General features: G+C 37.4%; 2 protein-coding genes across 2 annotated transcripts; one reads left to right on the forward strand and one right to left on the reverse strand.

Annotated features, from left to right (window-relative positions):
* Positions 1 to 6,573: 6,573 nt before the first annotated feature.
* LOC139898440 (profilin-2-like) lies at positions 6,574 to 9,151 on the forward strand. Its single transcript, XM_071881170.1, has 4 exons — positions 6,574 to 6,841; positions 7,862 to 7,999; positions 8,628 to 8,771; positions 8,946 to 9,151. The coding sequence occupies exons 1-3, from the start codon at positions 6,719 to 6,721 to the stop codon at positions 8,760 to 8,762; spliced, it is 396 nt and encodes a 131-aa protein (XP_071737271.1). The 5' UTR covers positions 6,574 to 6,718; the 3' UTR covers positions 8,763 to 8,771; positions 8,946 to 9,151.
* A 135-nt stretch (positions 9,152 to 9,286) lies between these two features.
* LOC139898441 (glucan endo-1,3-beta-glucosidase 13-like) lies at positions 9,287 to 12,005 on the reverse strand. The gene is made up of 4 exons (XM_071881171.1): positions 11,717 to 12,005; positions 9,893 to 11,170; positions 9,691 to 9,721; positions 9,287 to 9,569 (listed from the first exon to the last, which is right to left on the reverse strand). Exons 1-4 carry the CDS (start codon positions 11,769 to 11,771, stop codon positions 9,434 to 9,436), a joined length of 1,500 nt encoding a protein of 499 aa, XP_071737272.1. The 5' UTR covers positions 11,772 to 12,005; the 3' UTR covers positions 9,287 to 9,433.
* Positions 12,006 to 23,306: the final 11,301 nt, after the last annotated feature.

Raw genomic sequence — 23,306 nt, forward strand, 5'->3', positions numbered from 1 at the left:
CGCCACGAAATAACAAATACCGCATACCGAAGCATCCATATATAAGGCACTACATTAAGCATACCGTACGATCTCTAAGCAACGAGCTAAAGATACAACAACAATTATAAGTTCACCAACGACGATGTGAACCACGCCAAATAGCTACACCCGGAGGGTTAGCTACAACACAACAATACATTAATATATAACAATATAAACGAACAAGGTTAACACCTTAACCCAATACCGAGAACCAAATACCACAATGAAGATTGGCCGAACTACACGAGCCTTAGTAATCCGAAATCACACGAGATTACTATCTTCACAACATCGAGGTTGGCCGAACTACACGAGCCTTAGTAATCCGAAACCACACGAGATTACTACCTCAATAAGATGACCGAACTACACGAGTCACCATGAATTCGAACTACACGAGATTCATTTTGATAAGATGACCGAACTACACGCGTCATCGTGAATCCGAACTACACGTGATTCACTTCTCCAACTCAAACCCACGGTCACGGGATTATAAAATCCACCACATCGGAGTTATCCATAACCACATCACAATACATGTGATAACGTACACACAAGTGTACACCTCGCCAAAAGGAGGTCAACCAAACGCACAACCGTGCCAATTGGACTCATACCAAAGTCCATCGAATCCACCTATATGTGAAGTGAGCTCTATGACCGAAATCCACTTCACCCGACCCGCACCCATCCTACACATACATATGCACATAGGATATTAACACTCACCTTGTCGCCTTGATGAATGCTTCCAAGTAAACCGCAACTCGCCAATGGAAAGTACCTATTCCATTATCACAAATTCAACAACACACTTAGATTGGATTTACAAACCAACCCAATTTGACACTTAGTGCAAATTCGATCAAAATGCACTTCCAAGTACAAACAGCGCCCAAAATTAACCAATAATCACTAACACAAGTGAGAATGGTCCTAACACGCCAATTAAACACGAACACAAGTGTTAAACACTTACAAATCTCCAAATTGCCCATAAACCCTAATTTTGACCCAAAAGGTCAAAATCTCACCATTTACAAGTTTTGACACCAAAACACCTTTAACTCGGTTTTATACTTCAACTTAATCCATTTTAAGTTTATAAACCTCATTAAATCGCCAATTGGGTCATAATCATCACTAAACCCTAATTTTGACCCAAAGTCAAAACTAGTCAACCAAATAACCCTAAATGGGTTTCAATACTTCCATAATCACTAACTTAAGTGATTAAACCCAATTTCAAGTCCTAATCATGGCCAATTAGTTCACCAACCTAAAATCCACCAACAATAACAACAAACCCGATTACTAGCATCACTAAACTCACTCCAAGAGTTTAAATGGGTTTCTCATCAATTTAAGTTCAAACCCTAACTTGATTATCAAAATCAAACAATGAAATTCGGAGTTAGAACTTACCACAACCACCAAAACGTAGCTAGGAACGAGGTGAACAACTTTAAAACCCGAGACATTGATCAATTCAAGCTCCTTCTTCTCCAAAACCCCAAATCTCTCTCTAGAAATCTCCCTCTCTCTCTAGAATGATTTGAGAGTGTTAATGGATGTGAAATGTGATCCAAAATTGAATGTAACCAGCTGATATGGCTTCACATCCGGCCTCAAGTGAAAAGACCAAAAAGCCCCTCATTAAACCCAAAATAGAAAAAACAGAATTCTGTCGCAGGGCTCGTGCGCGGCGCGCACCCATGTCTGGGCAGAATCTGAGCTTTTTTTAATTACACAATGCTTCCTGCACTTTATGTAGCATAATTACACTTCCGTATAATAAATATTAGGGTCTTACAAATAGGCCTACTCACAACAATTAAGTTTGCATTTAAACGTAGCAATTGACGATATTACGGTAGGGATTTAGCATGAATCAAAGCATGACAGCATAGTTAACAATTTAGTACTTGTGTCTAAGTGTAAAACAGTTATAAAGCAATCATGTGTCTCACCCCAAAAGTTATAAATAGTTAAGTAAACAGTAAAAGTGGGGCTATGAAAATCACCTTAGTAGCACAAAAGAGTATTCCACGAAAGAATTGAACGGAAGGACGTGACCGAGATCTCAACCTAGAGATAGAACGTATGATAAGACATTGCCTAACAGACAATAGTATATAGTACTATATTGATAGTAATGGTTCACTAAAGAATTTCCATTCTCGGAAGGTTACTATTTATGGAAAGTTTCCACTTATAGTAATTTTCCAATTTTAGAAAGTTCGGGTTAATCTTTAGCAAGACGTTGTACAACTTTACTCAAACTTCGTTGCTATAAAATAAGTCAGGAATGACCAGATGTAACCGGGGGCCCAGGACTCTTGACCAGAATCTAAGTCATGGCATTCGAGATCCACAAGCTTACCCATAAATGGCAACCTAGACATCATTCACTTACGACCGTGAGTAGCGATGAAGTTCACATGAATTATACATTATCTTTGATTAAACTTCACTTTAGGTGTATACACACAACGAATTATTAATGTACTTAATAATTATATATGTGATAATATAACCTAAGTATTATTTAATATTTAGTTATTATACCTTAGTATGTCTTATATATATTAAATATAATTACCTTTAAATAAATACCTAAATTACTTCAAAAATAATAGTGTTTTATTAATCGAACATTATTCAAAAATGTCTAAATAATAAATTAAATATCTAAAAATTACATACATAATTTTTATAGTCTTAGTTAATCATATAGATTAGTAGAAAAATTTAAGAAAATATTTTTATTATATTTTTATATTTATTTTTGTTTTTACCCTTAATGTATTCACAAAACAATTTTAATTCTACATAATTACTAAATAGACCCAAATAATTATTTTTATAATTTTTATAAGTTTCTATCAGTCTAATAACCTGTAGAAAAATATTTAAAAAAATATTTTTTTATTATTTTATATTTATTCTTAATTTACCTTCGAATTACATAATAATAGAGTTTAATTATATAATAAATACCAATTCGACCCAAGTAATTATTTTTATAATTTTTTTCAGATCTATATAAGTTTTAAAAACTCAAAAAAAAATGATATATATTTTATTTTTGGTTAAAAGTATTTATTACGAATTTTACATTGTTTTTATGTTTAAACACTACATAATTCGTATTTAATTATAAATAATATTCCATAAATTATCAAAATTATTTTTATGCATCATAACACTTATAATACTAATTATAACATATAAACATAATTAATTTCGAATTTTACAAAGAATATACAATAAATATAAATATAAATATAAATGACAATATTGAAAAATTTTAATAAAAATAGAAAGTACCTCAAATTTTCTTCAAGGTTTTGAGAGAATAACTTAAGTTTTTGTGTTTGGCAAGAAAAAATGAATGAGGAGCCATATATTTATAGGTAAAAAATGGTTGGTGAAAAGAAAAAAAATAATAAAATAAATGTGCCAATTTTGACAAAATAATAAAAACATGTTAAAAATGTTTTTAATAAGTTTTTGTTTTTGAAAATATTTAGTCAAAATTCATGGGCTCATTATTTAATTTATAAAAAAATCTTATTTCTTTTTTTTTTATTTTTTTTATAAGCTAAAAATATATATAATGATTAAAATAACTTATCATTTAATTAATAATTATGTTACATATAGTTTTAAATATAATACGCATTAATATTAACTAAAGTTATTTTATATAATTAGTGTAAACTTTAGTTAACAGAACGTGTCGACTAAAAATAAATATTTGATCAACGTCGAATTTAATTATATATTACGTATGGATAACAACCCTATAGGCAAATTAGTCAATTCAAGTATGAAAATGTGAGGGTTGTTATAGTACCTCCTCGTTAAAGAAAACTTCGTCCCGAAGTTTCAAGTAGACTTCTCGGATGCATCGGCGGTTGAGAAGAGGTGGGGATATTTCCGTTTCATTTGGTCTTCACGTTCCCAGGTATACTCGGGGCCACGTCGTGAATTCCAACGGATCTTAACAATGGGAATGTTGCTTTGTTTCAAGCGTTTAATCTCACGATCCATAACTTCAATAGGTTCTTCGATGAAGTTCATTTTATCATCAATGCGGAGATCATCCAAAGGAATAACAAGTGGGTCATCAGCAAGACACTTTTTCAGGTTCGAGATGTGAAATACGTCGTGTACTCTACTAAGCTCAGCAGGTAGTTCTAATTGATACGCCACGGGACCAATTCTCTCAGTAATCTTGAAAGGTCCAACAAAACGCGGACTTAGTTTGCTTCGTTTACCAAAACGAATGACGCCTTTCCCAGGTAAACGTTCCCCGTAGCATGATATTGTCCGCTTTGCCCGTAGGCGCACGGATTTTTCTTGGCAACCACACACGACGAGCATTTTCCCAGGAGGTCACCCATCCTGGTAGTGCTCTCGCCTGAGCACGCTTAACTGCAGAGTTCTCATGAGATCTGCTGCGCTTGTGGTCCCAAAACGCGTCATGCTAGGAAAGGTCTCCACACCTTTATAAGGCATGCTTCGTTCCCCTCTCCAACTGATGTGGGACGGATGTAACATGGATGTTACAATCCTCCCCCCTAATGGGACACAGCGTCCTCGCTGTGCACGTTTGGTCCGAGGCCTGGCTCTGATACCATCTGTAACATCCCAGGTAAACGTTCCCCGTAGCATGATATTGTCCGCTTTGCCCGTAGGCGCACGAATTTTTCTTGGCAACCACACACGACGAGCACTTTCCCAGGAGGTCACCCATCCTGGTAGTGCTCTCGCCTGAGCACGCTTAACTGCAGAGTTCTCATGAGATCTGCTGCGCTTGTGGTCCCAAAACGCGTCATGCTATGAAAGGTCTCCACACCCTTATAAGGCATGCTTCGTTCCCCTCTCCAACTGATGTGGGACGGATGTAACATGGATGTTACATAAGGACAAGATTTGGAGTCCATGTTTGTATAATATTGTTTGAAAACTGCATTCGAAGACATATGTTGTTGTGTAATATTATTGTAAACCATTATGTAATGGTCGTGTGAATATGCTATACTTTTGATTATCATTTTTAAACCTTTAACGATAAATTAAAGGTTATGCTTTGTTTTAAAATCGAATGCAGTCTTTGAAAAACGTCTCATATAGAGGTCAAAACCTCGCAACGAAATCAATTAATATGGAAAGTTTATAATCAATATGAACGGGACATTTCACTAGTCTTGTTAGGGCTCACGTGCTTCATTCCTAACACTCTCCACTAAATTAGTTCTCATTACATCCCTTGATTATATATCTATATCTATATTTATGCTTATATTACTAATATTAACTAGTTAAAGACCCTTTCGCGATTTTTAGAGAATGATGATATTTTATGACAATCTACAACCAAGATGACACAAATAAATGATTAAGATTGAGTTAGAGGAATCAATTTGAGGACCATTGGTTCAATCACAACACCTTGAGTATTGGACATGGTCGGATGTTACGGGTTCGATCTCTGACTCTGTAAAACAAGTTTGTGATGGAGGTTTTACCTTCAATAAGCAAGAATTGAACCGAGCCGGGTTGATATTAATATATTTATTTATATTATATATATATATAATTAATATATATATATATATATATAGCAAAAAAATGGGACCGCGCTTTGATTCGGTGAACATTAACATCGAAATTCAATCTAATAAAACGGAAGAATTATTACCTTTGTCCCATTATAAGTGTCCACTTATCTTTTTTTTTCCACACGGTTTTAGAAAAAATTACATTAACTTCATTCTCTACTCAAACATCTTTTGGCTTGTCTCTCCAAAAAAGTATTTTCAAATTGATTGAAATACAAAGTAGATACCTGAAATGGAACATCCAAAATGGTATATATAAACAGTTGTGGTGGGATGGAGTGGTATATATTTATAAAATAATATATGAAAAATTAGAAGTATGAAATCATTTATGTGTTTTAAGTGATGTGGTCCAGCGGTTGGTGGTCTGTCTCCTTTAGGGGATGTCAGGAGTTCGACCCCCATTGGCTACATATTAAAAACACAATTCCATCACTGCCATGAAATATCCACATATGGTACCTTTCCTATATCGTTGAGGGGGGTTACTTGGTCGTGCTCTTGGATCGGTTTCAAGGTTTTCTCCCGGGCAGCGATGAGGGCGGGGTTGTTATCGCTGCATCGGCATAGTCGAAACGGGATATGATCGCAACAGGTGGTTTAGTCCCCTCGAGTGATCCCAATCGATGTTAAGAAAAATAACATAAGCATAAAACTCAAAAACGTTAGAAGCTTAATCATTGTTGTATGTAGTAAAATATGAAATAAAATTAGGTGTGAGCACATGGTGGTAAACGACATTAATCAAAAGTAATATGGCATTAAATTCGGTGCGTATTAGCTTGTAAATAAAAATAAAAATAAATAAATAAATAAATAAATAAATAAATAAATATTTAATATTTATTTTATTTATATTAATAATATTTAATATTATATATTATATTTGGAAATTGATAATTCCACACCACATTTTCGTTGTTTCCACGGTATACACACAAAATTTTATACCTATCCAACTCAAACTATTCCTGTGGCGCATTCAACGGCAACAACACACACCCAAATCAAATTTTCCCCTAAATTCTGTGAGATATCAAGATTAGTAATCGGATACTAACATGTCGTGGCAAGCGTACGTTGATGATCACTTGATGTGCGACATCGAAGGCAATCACCTCTCTGCCGCCGCTATCATCGGTCATGACGGCAGTATTTGGGCTCAGTCAGCTAATTTCCCTCAGGTCCTTCAATTCCTGTTAACCTTACATTTTCACCTACTTTTATTCATTCGTTTGCTCATTTGATCAAATTTTTACTTCAATTGATTCGTTGAACTCTGTTAATAGTTGATTATGTTTCGGATCTGATCTGTATACTTATTGATATGGTTCGATTTAGATTCATTAATTTTTTAGCTTAATCATTGTGCTTCGATATGTTGATTTGTTAACATAGATTAGCGATTGATGATGCGCTGGTCGTAATCATTGTATAGTGCTGATTATTAAACTTGTAGTAGTTATTAATTTGCATGATGTGCTTACGAGCTCTAGGATATCAAATAAATGCTAGTATGGAGGTTTCATGATTAATAGTTGGATATCGACCTGATTGTTGGATTTGATCTTAATCTGAAGGGTGAAATAATTTATTTGTGACTAATAGATAGATATGAAAAGGGTGAATTAATTTATTTGTGTGAAGCATTGGACAAATGACAAAGTATTGAGTGATGAAATTGTTACTCGGTGAAATGCATGACGATATAATTATATCTATATGAAAAATTTCCTGATGTTTGTGGTTTGAGAATTATAAGTATGGTGGATAATCCGATAATGAGCTAGGGATGGCAGAGTGGATTAACAATCGGTATTGTTGCGGTATAATTTGGAGTGTTTACATATTTATCGGTGATGGTAGATTTTTTTTAAATCTAAGTTGAGTGTATGTCAACTTGAAACACGAGAAGAGCAAAGGAAACTAAGTAGTGTATGTGTATGTATGTGGCTGGTCAAATTAAATCGTTTTAAGAATAAATATACATTGAAATGGGATCTGTTAAAGTAACATCCCCTGGATATTTCTTTTATTGCTTCTGAGGAAATAATTCTTGATTATTTGTCTTTCAAATCTAGCAGTGTGTCCATCACCATTGTAATATGAATATTATCTCTCAAATGAGTTTATAAGGCTATATCTGCCTGTGTAATTCACACTCTTTGTTAAACTAACATCTATCCTTTTTGCTGATGCAACAGGTGAAGCCAGAGGAAATAACCGCAATTATTAATGACTTCAAAGAGCCTGGCTCACTTGCTCCTACTGGTTTACACCTCGGCGGGGCCAAGTATATGGTCATTCAAGGCGAGGCTGGAGCTGTTATTCGTGGAAAAAAGGTATTGAATTTACACCGTTGTTGCTTTGATAAGTGTCTATAGTTTAACGTCTGTACAAGTGTTCGTATTGTTTAAAGTAAATAACTTTTCTTACCCTTGTAAGCGTCTGTTTGTTGCAACTCCTTTGGATTATGAAAAAGGCTATGTGTATTGAAAGGGGCAAGCCTTGTGCTGAGAATGATTGGTTTTTTAGCATTTACATTCTATAACTTGTCCGAAATTGCTCATTCTTACAAAGTATGGTTTTTCACTTTTCGTTCTCTCTTAATGTGTCCAACTGAAAGCCTATTATAGTTGGAGAAGTCTGAGTGTTTGTGATATTCAGATATTTTTCCGATGTTAAAATATTTTGCTTCCTCATTCTGTTATCACCCGTTCATCATTGAAACATCAGTTGGAACTGCTCCATGAATGATGGATAAATATTGAAGTAAGATGGATTTTAATCTTGTTTAACATACTAGTTATATAGAAAATAATACCAAAAATTTGTGTAAAATACGCCAAACTTGTTGCGACCTGTTTTATTACTTAAAGTTAGGTTTATATGCTTAGCTGTTTACATTGGATAGCTTTTGCTCTGTTTGTGAATTCAGTTGCCACATTTTGAATATTGTTTTGGTAACAGGGACCTGGAGGCGTTACTGTTAAGAAAACTGGAATGGCTATAATCTTTGGCATATACGATGAGCCGATGACTCCTGGCCAGTGTAACATGATTGTCGAAAGGCTTGGTGACTATCTCCTCGATCAGGGCTTTTAATATGCTTTGGTATGTACTCCCTGTTCCAATCTATATATGCATTAACTTTCCTATATCTCTTTTTAATCTAAGAATCCACAATGAAACTGTTGCTTGGCATGCCTGTTTTGCCACCTTTATGCTGGACAAAAGTCTCATTTCTGCTATGTAACTTACCGATCACTATTTTCAAAATGGTTGCAGGATAATGATACGACGATTAAGGTGTGAGATATATGGAGATTGATGAACCGCTTTTGATGGTGTTATCTTGATGTGATGATTAAGTGTGATACTTGTTTAGTTTTTTGAGTTGTTTTGGTGGATATTTGAAATGCTATAATCACCATATCTTTGATTGTGTATGTTTTGTTTCCCTTCTCTTTTCTCTATTAATAATCTTAAAATTACCCAAATTGTCTCAAAATAATATTTAGGAAAATTGAATTGCAATATCTTCCTAACATTTGAACCAAGTTTTAACAAACCATACCCTACAAAACTCAGAGCTTCGGCACAGCAAAAAGATAAATAAACATGCCAAGTTTCACATTTGATGCACTGATGGAACATGTTTACAACCATTGGCTACCATACCATACTACCCTTATAATACAAAACTAGGGAAGAGGTTACAAACTACCCAAAATACATACCAAAACGCAGTCTCTTTAGACATGCTTTCAAATATTTCAAAGGGATTGGATTATCACAAAAACAATTACGACTAGACAACAATAGCAACTTGGGAATGAAAACTGTCTTTGTCCTGAAGAAGAAGGTACTTTTGCATTTGCAGTTACGTTACTTGGAGCAGCTATCTTGTTCCTGTGAAATTTTACAGTAAACTTTAGATGACAAAAGCGACTAATTGAAGTTATATGTAGAATAATATAAAAATAATATAGTATATACTACGTTTTAGATAGTTTTTGGTGGTTTTACGTACCCAGCAGTCATGTACAAGCAATTGTCATAACCTGTGCATAAAAAAGATCAATGTTAAAAGTAATCCATGTAACCATTGCGAACTTTCTGATCCAAACCCGTTTTTGACCCGTTACCCAACCCATTATGTTTAACCACCTGTTTTGACCCAATATTTCAGTATGTGCCAAGTATAAAACACAGGAAAAGAGAAGTATGCTTACTTGGATTCTGGTTCGTTTTGACACCCGCTCCTCCAAAGCTACAAGCAATATCAGTAGCTCCATTTTGCTGATAATAACTATTAAAAGCATAAGAAGCATGTGAGACTATGCTATCAGGCTGAAAACACGGCTGGCTCGGTTGAATTGGCGAACAATCCACATTTCCCGAACTACAAGCCCAATCCAACCCGTTTCTTAAATCTGACTCTGAAGCATTAGCAGAAGCGATACACCATGAAGTCCCGTTTGCGTTGTTAGTCAAATTCCCGCCAGTGTTCACGTCCACCGTACCCTTTCCCGTAAAATCAACATTATAAACGCTCGTTTGATCCGGATAATATAAACCCCAGTTCCTTTCTGAGTCTAAACCAGGTTTTCGGTTCTCATTAAACAAAGAGAAGATGTAGATGTCAAGCTCCTCTCCAGGCTTAGCTGGCGTACCCGTATTATTGATGACGTGGCGAATTAAATTTGTGTTGTAAGTTTGTGCGTTTTCAGGTGTTGCAGCAGTTTCTTTAGGGGAGCCTTTAGAAGGCCATCCTGTTTCGGTGACCATGACTTTAATGGTTTTGAAGTTTAAACCCAAGAGTGCATAGTAAATCGAATCGATCTGTGCATCGAACATGTTCATGTAGAGCAAACCCGTGTTTGGATCGATAACTTCGGATGATGACTCGAAAAGAGCGTAATCTAAAGAAACGTTACTGGATGAATCTCGGTACGCGTAATACGGGTAAATGTTGACCAAAAAAGGTGATTGCTTTTCAGCAAGAAACTCAAGTAATGGTTTCAAGAAACCTGCATGTTTACTGCTAAAAGCACCTGCTGAAGGAGGGTATGAACGAGATAAAACACCTAAAGAATGGGTTGTCGACACTTTAATCTTTCGATGCAACCCCGCTTTTTTAAGGGCGTTATAGACATTTGTCATGGCGGGAACAACCATTGACGAGGCGTTATCAGCAGCTTCGGTGACTTCTGCACCAACAGTTATGTAAGTGATTTTGGTGGCAGGATAGTATGGGAGGATGCTGTTTCTGAGCCAGGTGTCAGCGTTTGATTGGAACTGGGAAAATGGTAAAAGGTCAGAATTTGGGATTCCAATCATGAGCTCGATTCCGGTGTTAGCAAAGGCTTTTAGGACTTGGATGTTGGAATCATATATTCGAACGTAATTGATGTTTTGGTTTTTAATGAGGTCTACTGCTTTATCTGGTGTTGGTAGATCATCTGCATTTCTTCCATAGCAGATCCCAATTGTGCTTCCGTTACATATTCCTTTGAATTAAAACGAACACATTTAACAAGATTCAGAAGCATATACAAGAACACAATCAAAAGAAACAAAAGAACACAATCATAAGAAACAAAAGAATGTTTTACAACATTTAAGAAATTGATAAAACATACGAAGGCTATAAGCATTTAAAGGGGTGTTTGGAGGTATATTAATCATTCGAATACCAGTAACTAAAAGCTGCATTTGTCTACATAATTTCTTATACTGCAAGTAGTTACTTGAAATCTGCTTATTTTGACCCTTAAAATAACCAGTAATTGGACAGTTGTAACTACTTTACTACCTACAACTGAAAACATTAAAGGGGGGATCTTTATCTCCAACTATAAAATGTAAATCAAGTCAACATATATAGGCCCTTATATGCACATTTAAAACTAGAAATCATCATAATGAACACATTTAACAGATATACTAACAGCATAAATTCAGATCAATACATAGTTGAAAAAGCTCAAAACTTTAAAGAATTTTTTTGGTTTAAACACATATACCTAATGTGCATAGTATATAAATAAACATACCGAGAATCATAAGAAGCAGAGAAGCAGCAAAAATCAATCTAAACCCTCTTGCCATTCTTGATTCAACACCTCTGTTTCACACACACTATCCCAACAAAACACAAAGTTAAAGTAAAGAATACACAGATGTAAGCTATAGATACATCTTGTAACGTCTATATTTGTTTCTCTTTCACATAGAGAGTGTGTTTTGGAACTCGATAATGGTGACAAAACAGAGGAGGAGGAAGAGTGTATGTGGGTAAATGGGTGTCAGCAAAAAAAGGTACAATATTTGCAAGGAACAGTACAAAGTGATAGATTTTAAAACATAAAATAAAGAAACGGATTTGAAATGGGTTTATAAAGTGGAAATGAAGTAAGGTGTCTTAAATCCGGTGTATAATTCAGAAAAGAAAGGTATGTCTGTTCCCCACGTATGCTCTGTGCATTTGTCACCATATAATAATCGAATATCGAATCAAATACTATGATTTACAGTAAAAAATTGCTACTCTTACGTTGTCGTGTAAAATTGTACAGTATGATTTGTTCATCTATTAAGTTTGTTTAACGACTTTTATAAGAGAAGGATCCCCGTTGGTTCAAACCATGTTGCCGATTGAATCCCCGTTGGTTCAAACCTCCCAAGACCTCTTAATTTATAAGGACATTTTAGTAAGGGTATTTCCAACTTCATTGTCGGAGTTTGATTCGGTTTCGATCTTAGAGGAGGATGATTTTGGTCTATGTAATGGGACGATTGTTGGGTCGTCTTCGAACACGGGTCTTGCTACGGGTTTACAAGGAGACATGGGGATCGAGGGTGGTAGTGTTGTTAGTTCTATGCAACACTCGGTTGTAGATGTAGAATTTGTGATTGAGAGCTATGCGGTAGGGACCTCGAATCCAGGTGATTTTGCTCTCATTGCCCCAAAATGGCAAAATTCAATAAAGCTAAAGAAAAATTTCCAATGTCCGAGGAAACATTCGGGACATTTGATTAAATGATGAAGGGTATGGAGGACATTGATGTCAAGGTTAGCCTCATAAATTCTAATCATCAACCCATAATCTAGGTTAAAGTATAAAAGCAAAAGAGGGGAAAACGTGTTCAAGGGGCCGAGAAAGAAAAATTCGACGAGTCCACCAAAGATATTTGATTAGATACCGATTGGTTCTATTCGTGTGATGCTTTTATGGTTAAGATGATTTAAAATTTTTCGATAGTGTAGATTGGTCACCCTCTTCTCGGTTTTTGTTGGTTTTAAGTTACGTGTTGTTATTTAGTTCGTATATTCGTCGTAGTTTCGTGGTAGTGAACTTGCGTTAGGTTGGTCAGTTTGTTTGTCACGAATGTTTTTTGATATTTGTATGTTTTAGTGGTTTTATCTTTTTGATGAACTCCTATAGTAATATTATATTATGTTTATCCATTCATAAGTAATTCAAATTCAAATAAGGTCATTAATAAGTAAAGGCGATTGTTTACCTTTTAGTTGAATGGTTCAACGTTCAACGCTAAATCATTCAACATTCAAAGCGTTCGTTTCTGGCATCTGAATGACATATGGTGTTTTTTTTTTTCGAAAGGCAAGTAAATTATAATTAAAATAAAAATCTAGCAAGAAGCTAGAGAATACAAGAACAAACGACGAAAAAGACACGACTTACAAAAAGACTCGACGTAGCCAACCAACACGAAATAACAAGACACCACGAACTAAAGAACCCTCGATAAAACCCCTACCAAAACGAGTATAAGCCATCCGAATAAACTAAACACAAAAGGGAACAAAACTCGAAAAAAGTGCGAATATTTCCGATCCAAATAACGAATAAGCCCGAGAGACAACCCAAAACTTCTACGTTTTCGAATCCGAGGCTGAACAATCATCATCATCATCCGAGCTTGAACAATCATCACCATCCGAGCATGAACAATCATCATCATCCGAGCATGAACAATTATCATCGTCGCCGTCCAAGTCCATCATCAATTCAACGAGAAATGTCCTTTCATACCACTTACGTTCGTCACGACATTTTCTACGCTTTAAATGTTTTTTCCCATATACATATTTAACAAAATGATGTTTAATTAACTGTGGCATTTTTCTCTTTTTATTTCGAAAGCGAGTAACTGCAGTATTATCCAATTGTTCATCAATTAAATCACTAGACCCCCCATTACCTTTAGGCCCTTGAAAATCAACACTACCACGCTTTAGTCCATTATCACTTAAGGGCCTAGTTGTCTTATTGGACCCAAACAAATTCATAACCTCAGTTTGGTTATTAGACCTATAATTAGAACAATCAAAGGTCACGCGTGGATTAGGTTCTGAAAAAGAAGCTCTATCTTGACTTTTTAGATTCTCACAAACATCAGGTACCTGTGCGTCCTTTTTGCTCCTCCCATCCTCAACCTCGGAAAGTGAAAACCCATCTTTGGAACTCGATAAACTTGCACATGAATCGATAGGAGACTCTTGGGCATCCTCAACCTTCGCACTACCACACGATACATTGGTCGGAGGAACTGTACCGCCGATGTCATCCTTCGCCGGAGTAAGTACCGACGACTCTAAATTCTCGACCATCCCAGGTTTTTCGTGATGGCTATTGTTAAAGTTATTTGATGGTACGCCGGATATTCTGTGATGACCCGGGAATTTCTGACCAAATTTAAACTTAATCTTTATATGTTTTCAACACGATAAGCAAAGTCTGTAATGTTGAGTCTCGAAAACTTTATAACAGATTACATGAATGCATTTGCCCATTTGACCATTCCCGACGATTCACGAACCATTGTTTGTAACTAAATATGTATATATATATATATATACACACATATATAAATAAAAGTATATAAATAATAATTTGAAAGTATAAGATATAAATTAAACATTAAAAATTAAAAATGTAAAGTATGACATAAAATAATTAAGTTATACTTAGAATAAACCTATATTTAAATATATGATTTCTATGAGTAATTATTATTATATGTAAATTGTATTATATATAAAATTTATAAATAAAAAAGAATCGATAAAAGTTATTATATAATATAATAAATGATTATTAAATATTATGTAATTGATAATATATAATGATAATGTATGTAAGTACAAGTAAAAAGGTAGTTGTTATACTTTGTTATTACTCTCATTATTATTATTAATATTAATATCTATATTAGTTATATTATTAGTCTTAGTATATAAATTATAGAGATATGAAAATTTATACATTTAAATTGTTATATCACTTATATTATTGTTATCATAATCATAATTAGTAGGTAAATTATGAATTTAACTATCATTATGATTATTATTATTTTAAGTTGTATTAATATATTTATTTTATAAATGATAATATGAATATTACCACTAATTATTGACATTTTTAAATATCATCATTATTAGCATTATTTTTTTTTGTATTATTTCTATAAATATTATTATTATCAGAAATTAGTTATTCTTTATGAAACAACCCAACCCGTACTCCGTACGATAAATTTTTTTTTTTATATATATATACACACTTATGCGCCAATTAAATATGTAGACCAAATCACAAGTTCCATTAAAACGTACAACCATTTCCAATGTTTACAAAAGGCACAAAGGCCATTAATTAAGTTAATACAAGTTTGACCGAATACAATGATAGTTTATAAACCAAACGACCCAACGAGCATGGTTTGGGACTAAACTACCCAAAAAGGTGGTCAACTTCCAAAAGCTCCTACAAGCACATCGTCAAAGACACCTAGTGTCCAACAATCCCCTTCCCTTTATCCTCACCTGCAACTAAAAAGATAAACAACGCGAGGGGTAAGCTAACGCTTAGTGAATGCAATAATTATACATGATCATATATAATCTACTTACTTGCATACAATTACACAATACCACATACAAGCTAGCAATTCAACAGCATGCAATCGATCATGCATAAACTACTACCCACGTTCCACATTAAGCTAGCAACACTAATAGCATATAGTTCACAATATAATATGCTAAGCACAATTCGCACAACCATGGTTAACCAAGTTTACAAGAGAACGGTACATGTAAGTCCGTTGGAGTTCATAACATCCACTAGTGTTACTTATACACCGCGTAATCACTAGTCCCCCGGGTGATGTCTTAAACACCGCGACTAACTCACCCTTACAACAATGTGGCGTCTTAAACACCGCGACGAATCCACACTTCGTTCAATACAATGAGTGGTGTCTTGAACACCGCGACACTTCCACTCTCATGACCTTGTGGTGTCTTAAACACCGCGACAATACCACAAGTCAATCACACAATGAGTAGTGTCTTAAACACCGCGACAATACTACTCGTTACCTAGAATGTGGTGTCTTGAACACCGCGACACTTCCACATTCACACCACACAAATAAATACATTATATACGTTCACGCATAATTATTCCACTCACCTTGACGCAAGGATGATGAATAATCGCTTCCAAACTTCAAAGCCAAGTACCTAATACATTAAGTACCAATTCAATACATAAACTAGTGGAATTAACCACATTACATTTACTTGGGCATTTAATGACTCAATTTCGCATTAAATGACCCAACCACACCACAACCGCCCTCTTAATGGCCAAGACTCGACTTTAATTACCAACATTAGTGCATTGAAGTCTACTAGCCTCAATTGACATCCACCTAGGGTAATTTACACCCATTTTACCCAAACTAGGTCAACTAGCACATTCTTGACCCAAATGACATCTCTTTCAATTCTAACAAGTGTTTAATGCTTACAATATCATTAACACTTTCAAACTCACAATTACAAGACCAAAACCCTAGGTTATGGCCATTAGGGTTTCATTACAACAACCTAACCCAAATTCACCCATTTTACTCCCAAATGGGTCATACAAGCTTCTATTAACCAAAACCCTAGCCATAATCAATTAAAACTCGAAACTTAGAGTTAGAACTTACCGAGACTATCACCACGTAGCTAGAGTCACAAGGAACAACTTTAACACTTGCTCCAAAGATCAACCCTCAATCCTTCCTCTCCCAATCTCACCTTAAATCCAAATGGGTGTTAGAGTTTTGGGAGAGAAATTGAAAGAAAATGAAAAAGGAAAATGAATAAATGAACTAGTGGACCAGATTTAATGCACCCATCTGATCTATACGTCCATTTACTATTTTGCCCCTCAAAATCCTTTAATTTAAATAAAATCCGGGACCTGACCTGCAGGTCTGCCGCGGCGCGGCACTACTCGTCGCGGCGCGACGATGCACTAGGAAAATCATCCTGTTTAAGTTGATTTCTGATCTGGAGTTGCTTTGTGGGCCGCGGCGCGGACCCACTTGTCGCGGCGCGACATTGGGCTGCAACAGGCCCCTTCGACTAGTTAACACAATTCCGAGGTTTCCACAACTATACAACCCAAACGCTCACTCTAATACACGCCTAAACTCCAACCTTAAGTCTCGCACGACCCTTTAAGCGTGTACGGAAAAGCGGGGTGTTACAACTCTCCCCCACTTAGATCGGAGCGCGTCCTCGCGATCCAAGCCGCATGACAAGCCGGAAGATAAGCCAAAACAAACTCTTCGGATTCCCATGTAAACTCGGAACCCTTTCGATGTCGCCATTGCACTTTGAAGGTTCTAACTTCCTTGTTCCGTAACATCTTAACCTTTTCATCAAGGATTGCAACCGGTTCTTCCGCATACTCTAACTTGTTATTCAAAGTAATCTCATCCAATGGCACCCAAGTCGAGTCATCCACAAGACACTTGCGAAGATGGGAAACATGGAACGTATTATGAATTCCCGCAAGTTCTTCGGGTAACTCTAATCGATAAGCAACCTCCCCAACACGTGCCAATACCTTGAAAGGACCAATAAACCGAGGAGCTAACTTTCCTCGCTTCCTAAACCGAATCACACCCTTCCATGGAGAAACCTTAAGCATCACCATATCACCTTCTTGAAACTCAATCGTTCTTCTACCTTTATCGGCATAAGACTTTTGTCTATCTTGCGCCGCTTTAAGTCGAGCCCGAATCATTTCAATTTTACTATTCGTCTCCAAAACCAAATCGGAACTTCCGATTTCTCGTTGACCCACTTCTCCCCAACAAATGGGAGTTCGACACCTTCGGCCATAAAGCATCTCGTAAGGTGGCATCCCGATACTAGTATGAAAACTATTATTGTATGAGAATTCCACCAAAGGTAAATGCTCATCCCAACTACCACCAAAATCAATGATGCACGCCCGTAGCATATCTTCCAAAGTTTGATTCGTACGCTCGGTTTGACCGTCCGTTTGAGGATGATACGCCGTGCTCAACTTTAATTGTGTACCCATATCTTCATGAAACTTTTCCCAAAATCGAGATGTAAAACGGGTATCTCGATCCGAAATAATAGATATAGGAACGCCATGCCGCGATACCACTTCCTTGATAAACAACTTAGCCAAGGCCTCCGACGATATTGCTTCTTTAATGGGAAGAAACAAGGTACTTTTCGTCAACCTATCAACAATCACCCAAATCGTATCGTATTGGGTTCGCGCCGTCTTCGGTAACTTGGTAATAAAGTCCATGGTAATGTGCTCCCATTTCCATTTCGGGACTTCCAATGGTTGTAACTTACCGTAAGGCTTTTGGTGCTCGGCTTTGACTTGCAAGCACGTGACGCATTGTTCAACATACTTAACCACATCACGTTTCATGCCGGGCCACCAATAATCTTTCTTCAAATCATAGTACATTTTCGTTGCACCCGGATGAATGGAATATTTGGACTTATGTGCTTCATCAAGTAGCACTCGCCGGTAATCACCCGTCTTAGGCACCCACACCCTTCCTTGAAAGGACAACAAACCCCGCGGACCCATAGTAATAAACTCCGATTGGCCCACAATTCGTTCCGTGTGCTTATCGTGAACATAAGCCTCTATTTGGTCTTCACCCATCTTTTCAAGAAAGTCGTTAGTGATAATCAAACGTAACGATGTTATACGTATCGCCGGATGTTGAGTCTTTCGACTTAACGCATCCGCGACCACATTCGCCTTACCCGGATGGTAAAGTATCTCACAATCATAATCTTTCACCACATCCATCCATCTACGTTGACGATAATTCAAATCCCTTTGAGTAAAAAGGTGTTTCAAATTCTTATGATCCGAATATATCGTACACTTGACACCATACAAGTAGTGGCGCCAAATTTTCAATGCATGCACAACCGCCGCCATTTCAAGATCATGAGTCGGGTACCTCGTTTCGTGATCCTTTAATTGCCGAGAGGCATAAGCAATGACTTTACCCCTTTGCATAAGAACGCACCCGAGCCCATTTAAGGAAGCATCACAATAAACCACCATGTCTTCGACGCCTTCCGGTAACACTAACACCGGAGCTTGACACAACTTCTCTTTCAATAATTGAAAAGCAATTTCTTGCTCGTTTTCCCAATTGAATTTAGCACTCTTCCTCGTCAACTTTGTTAATGGAGAAGCAATCTTAGAAAAGTCTTGGATAAACCGACGATAATAACCGGCCAATCCGAGAAAACTTCGGATCTCCGTGGGCGTAGTCGGTCGTCCCCAACTCTTCACCGTCTCAATCTTCCCCGGATCCACTTGGATACCGCTTTCGTTCACAATGTGACCAAGGAATTGAACCTCCCTTAGCCAAAATTCACATTTAGAGAACTTTGCATACAACTTCTCTTTTCTTAGCGTCTTCAAAACTTCACGCAAGTGACGTTCATGTTCGTGCATACTTTTCGAGTAGACTAGTATGTCGTCAATGAACACAATAACCGACTTGTCCAACATAGGTTGGCACACCCGGTTCATAAGATCCATGAATGCCGCCGGTGCATTCGTAAGACCGAAGGGCATAACTACAAATTCATAATGCCCGTAACGCGTTCGGAAAGCCGTTTTCTCAATATCTTCCTCACGGACCCGCATTTGGTGATAGCCGGACCGTAGGTCGATCTTAGAGAAATACGTTGCGCCTTGAAGTTGATCAAACAAATCGTCGATCCTAGGTAGTGGATAACGATTCTTGATCGTCACTTTATTCAACTCACGGTAATCAATGCACATACGCATACTACCGTCTTTCTTCTTCACAAATAAGACCGGAGCGCCCCATGGCGAAGCACTCGGTCGGATAAAACCCTTCTCGAGCAATTCTTGAATTTGATTCAATAACTCTTGCATCTCCGTTGGTGCTAAACGATAAGGAGTTTTAGCAATGGGGGTAGCCCCCGGAACCAACTCGATGCGAAATTCTACTTGTCTTTCCGCCGGAACACCCGGTAACCCATCCGGAAAGACATCTTCAAACTCATTAACTACCGGAATTTCACGAATAGGTGGTGGCTCATTACGAGTGTCGACAACATGAGCAAGGAAAGCCATACCACCGGTAATAACGTGACGTCGTGCCCGAGCAAAAGTGCATATCGGCACCGATCTCCTTCGTTTGTCACCATGAATAATCATCTCTCCCCCACTTGGGGTCTTTACACGAATAAACTTGTCGTGGCATGCAATATCGGCTCTATAACGATCGAGCCAATCCATACCAACGACTACATCAAAATCACCCAAAGTCATCGGAATAAGATCAATTTCGAAACTTTCGGCGCCAAACACAACATTGCAATTTTTACACACATCAACCACTAGCGCCGTCTTGCCATCCGCTATTTCAACTTCTACCGGACGACTCAACTTTACTAGCGGTTTATTTAACTTAGGCACAAATCTTGGAGATACGAAAGACAAATTAGCACCACTATCAAAAAGTATCCGAGCCGGATTAGAATTAACCATGAAAGTACCTGAAACGACTTCATTGGATTGTTTAGCTTCTTCATTAGACATCAAGTAGTTACGACCCCTAGCCGTACCCGCTGCCTTCTCTATCCGCTTAGCATTATCATTACGCAACTCGGGACACTCGGTCTTCTTGTGTCCTTCCTTCCCACAATTGTAACAAGTGAACTTTGTAGTAGAAGATGGTTTGGTGCAATCTCGGGCCATATGCCCCCTTCGCCCACAATTATGACAAGAATAGGGGAAGTCCCCCGAAGCACCTTTCTTCACGCTCCCCACACTCTCGGAGCCCTTCTTAAACTTCTTGCTAGAAAAATTCGATTGGCTAGTAGCTTCAAACTTCTTCTTACCCAAGGTAAGGCTACTTTTCCTCATCACAAGTGCCTCGAACCCTTTCGCCATATTAAACAACTCATCGAAGCTCTTCACCACGTTTACGCTAATCTTTTCTTGATAACTATCATTCAAGGTTCGATAGAAATCTTCTTTCAACATTTTATCATTCCCGACATACTCCGGGCAAAATTGCGTCTTGGACAAGAACACGGATTTGAGAGTGTTCAAGTCCATCGACCCTTGCCTCAAAGTACGTAGCTCGTCCTTAAGTCTTGTAAGATCGGCCGAAGTTCGGTACTCATCGAAGAACTCCGCTCTAAATTCCTCCCAAGTGAAGTCCATACATTGTTCTTCACCATAGAGTTGGATCTTAGCATCCCACCACAATTTCGCGTCACCCCTTAACATGCTACAACCATACCTAGTCTTCTTGTCGGGTGGACACTCACAAGTACGGAAGGCCCCCTCCATATCAGAGATGAATCGGGCACTCTTGAGTGGGTCCCGATCGCCCTCAAAAGTAGGAGGTTGAGCATCCCTAAAGTTCTTGAAGAAAAAGTCACGCCTTCCCCCATTTTCTTCTTGAAGAGCAATCTTAATTTGCTCCTTAACCAAAGCGACGACTTGTTCGTCAATCGTCTCGATAAACATCTTCTTAACATCTTCGCGAAACTCCGCCTTTTGGCGTTGAAAGATGGCCTCAACCTTGGCCGTGAACTCGGGGTCCTCGCTCGTGCCCCCAATATCGGTGTCGTGTCCGTTTCTCATCTTCATTCTATAAAACGGAAAAGATTAAACAACGAAACTAAAGACATGACACATATATACCTATACACCATACCACTCCATCTCGCTCGACAATCGTCGTACATCGCTTGTTTGACACGATTTGCACCCGTAGTAAGGGTAGCTAATCATTACTACGCGAGCACGTCGCGTTAACTCGCTAGTACAACGTTCATTTCGCTCGATGCTTGCTACACAACATGAACAAATAACACATGATTAGTTCACATGAACCTATGTACTAACCAAGTCCCGGTCCGACCCAAAGTCCTACAAGTCCCGCACAATGCACACACAAAAGTCTAAGTCTAGGCGCCTATCTCAAGTCACCTAAATCCCTTAGACCACGCTCTGATACCACTTGAAACAACCCAACCCGTACTCCGTACGATAAAATTTTTTTTTTATATATATATACACATTTATGCGCCAATTAAATATGTAGACCAAATCACAAGTTCCATTAAAACGTACAACCATTTCCAATGTTTACAAAAGGCACAAAGGCCATTAATTAAGTTAATACAAGTTTGACCGAATACAATGATAGTTTATAAACCAAACGACCCAACGAGCATGGTTTGGGACTAAACTACCCAAAAAGGTGGTCAACTTCCAAAAGCTCCTACAAGCACATCGTCAAAGACACCTAGTGTCCAACAATCCCCTTCCCTTTATCCTCACCTGCAACTAAAAAGATAAACAACGCGAGGGGTAAGCTAACGCTTAGTGAATGCAATAATTATACATGATCATATATAATCTACTTACTTGCATACAATTACACAATACCACATACAAGCTAGCAATTCAACAGCATGCAATCGATCATGCATAAACTACTACCCACGTTCCACATTAAGCTAGCAACACTAATAGCATATAGTTCACAATATAATATGCTAAGCACAATTCGCACAACCATGGTTAACCAAGTTTACAAGAGAACGGTACATGTAAGTCCGTTGGAGTTCATAACATCCACTAGTGTTACTTATACACCGCGTAATCACTAGTCCCCCGGGTGATGTCTTAAACACCGCGACTAACTCACCCTTACAACAATGTGGCGTCTTAAACACCGCGACGAATCCACACTTCGTTCAATACAATGAGTGGTGTCTTGAACACCGCGACACTTCCACTCTCATGACCTTGTGGTGTCTTAAACACCGCGACAATACCACAAGTCAATCACACAATGAGTAGTGTCTTAAACACCGCGACAATACTACTCGTTACCTAGAATGTGGTGTCTTGAACACCGCGACACTTCCACATTCACACCACACAAATAAATACATTATATACGTTCACGCATAATTATTCCACTCACCTTGACGCAAGGATGATGAATAATCGCTTCCAAACTTCAAAGCCAAGTACCTAATACATTAAGTACCAATTCAATACATAAACTAGTGGAATTAACCACATTACATTTACTTGGGCATTTAATGACTCAATTTCGCATTAAATGACCCAACCACACCACAACCGCCCTCTTAATGGCCAAGACTCGACTTTAATTACCAACATTAGTGCATTGAAGTCTACTAGCCTCAATTGACATCCACCTAGGGTAATTTACACCCATTTTACC

This window comes from Rutidosis leptorrhynchoides, chromosome 3, assembly GCF_046630445.1.
Source record: "Rutidosis leptorrhynchoides isolate AG116_Rl617_1_P2 chromosome 3, CSIRO_AGI_Rlap_v1, whole genome shotgun sequence".
In the NCBI taxonomy this organism is placed as follows: domain Eukaryota; kingdom Viridiplantae; phylum Streptophyta; class Magnoliopsida; order Asterales; family Asteraceae; genus Rutidosis; species Rutidosis leptorrhynchoides.

What these genes read in the sequence shown, in the direction of transcription:
- LOC139898441 (XM_071881171.1), bottom strand. Translation starts at nt 11,771, where the DNA reads ATGGCAAGAGGGTTTAGATTGATTTTTGCTGCTTCTCTGCTTCTTATG. An exon ending in CAAAACGAACCAGAATCCAA is followed by an intron (nt 9,722 to 9,892) that starts GTAAGCATACTT and finishes TTTTATGCACAG; the next exon opens with GTTATGACAATTGCTTGTAC. An exon ending in TGCTTGTACATGACTGCTGG is followed by an intron (nt 9,570 to 9,690) that starts GTACGTAAAACC and finishes AAAATTTCACAG; the next exon opens with GAACAAGATAGCTGCTCCAA.
- LOC139898440 (XM_071881170.1), top strand. Translation starts at nt 6,719, where the DNA reads ATGTCGTGGCAAGCGTACGTTGATGATCACTTGATGTGCGACATCGAA. An exon ending in AGTCAGCTAATTTCCCTCAG is followed by an intron (nt 6,842 to 7,861) that starts GTCCTTCAATTC and finishes CTGATGCAACAG; the next exon opens with GTGAAGCCAGAGGAAATAAC. An exon ending in CTGTTATTCGTGGAAAAAAG is followed by an intron (nt 8,000 to 8,627) that starts GTATTGAATTTA and finishes TTTTGGTAACAG; the next exon opens with GGACCTGGAGGCGTTACTGT.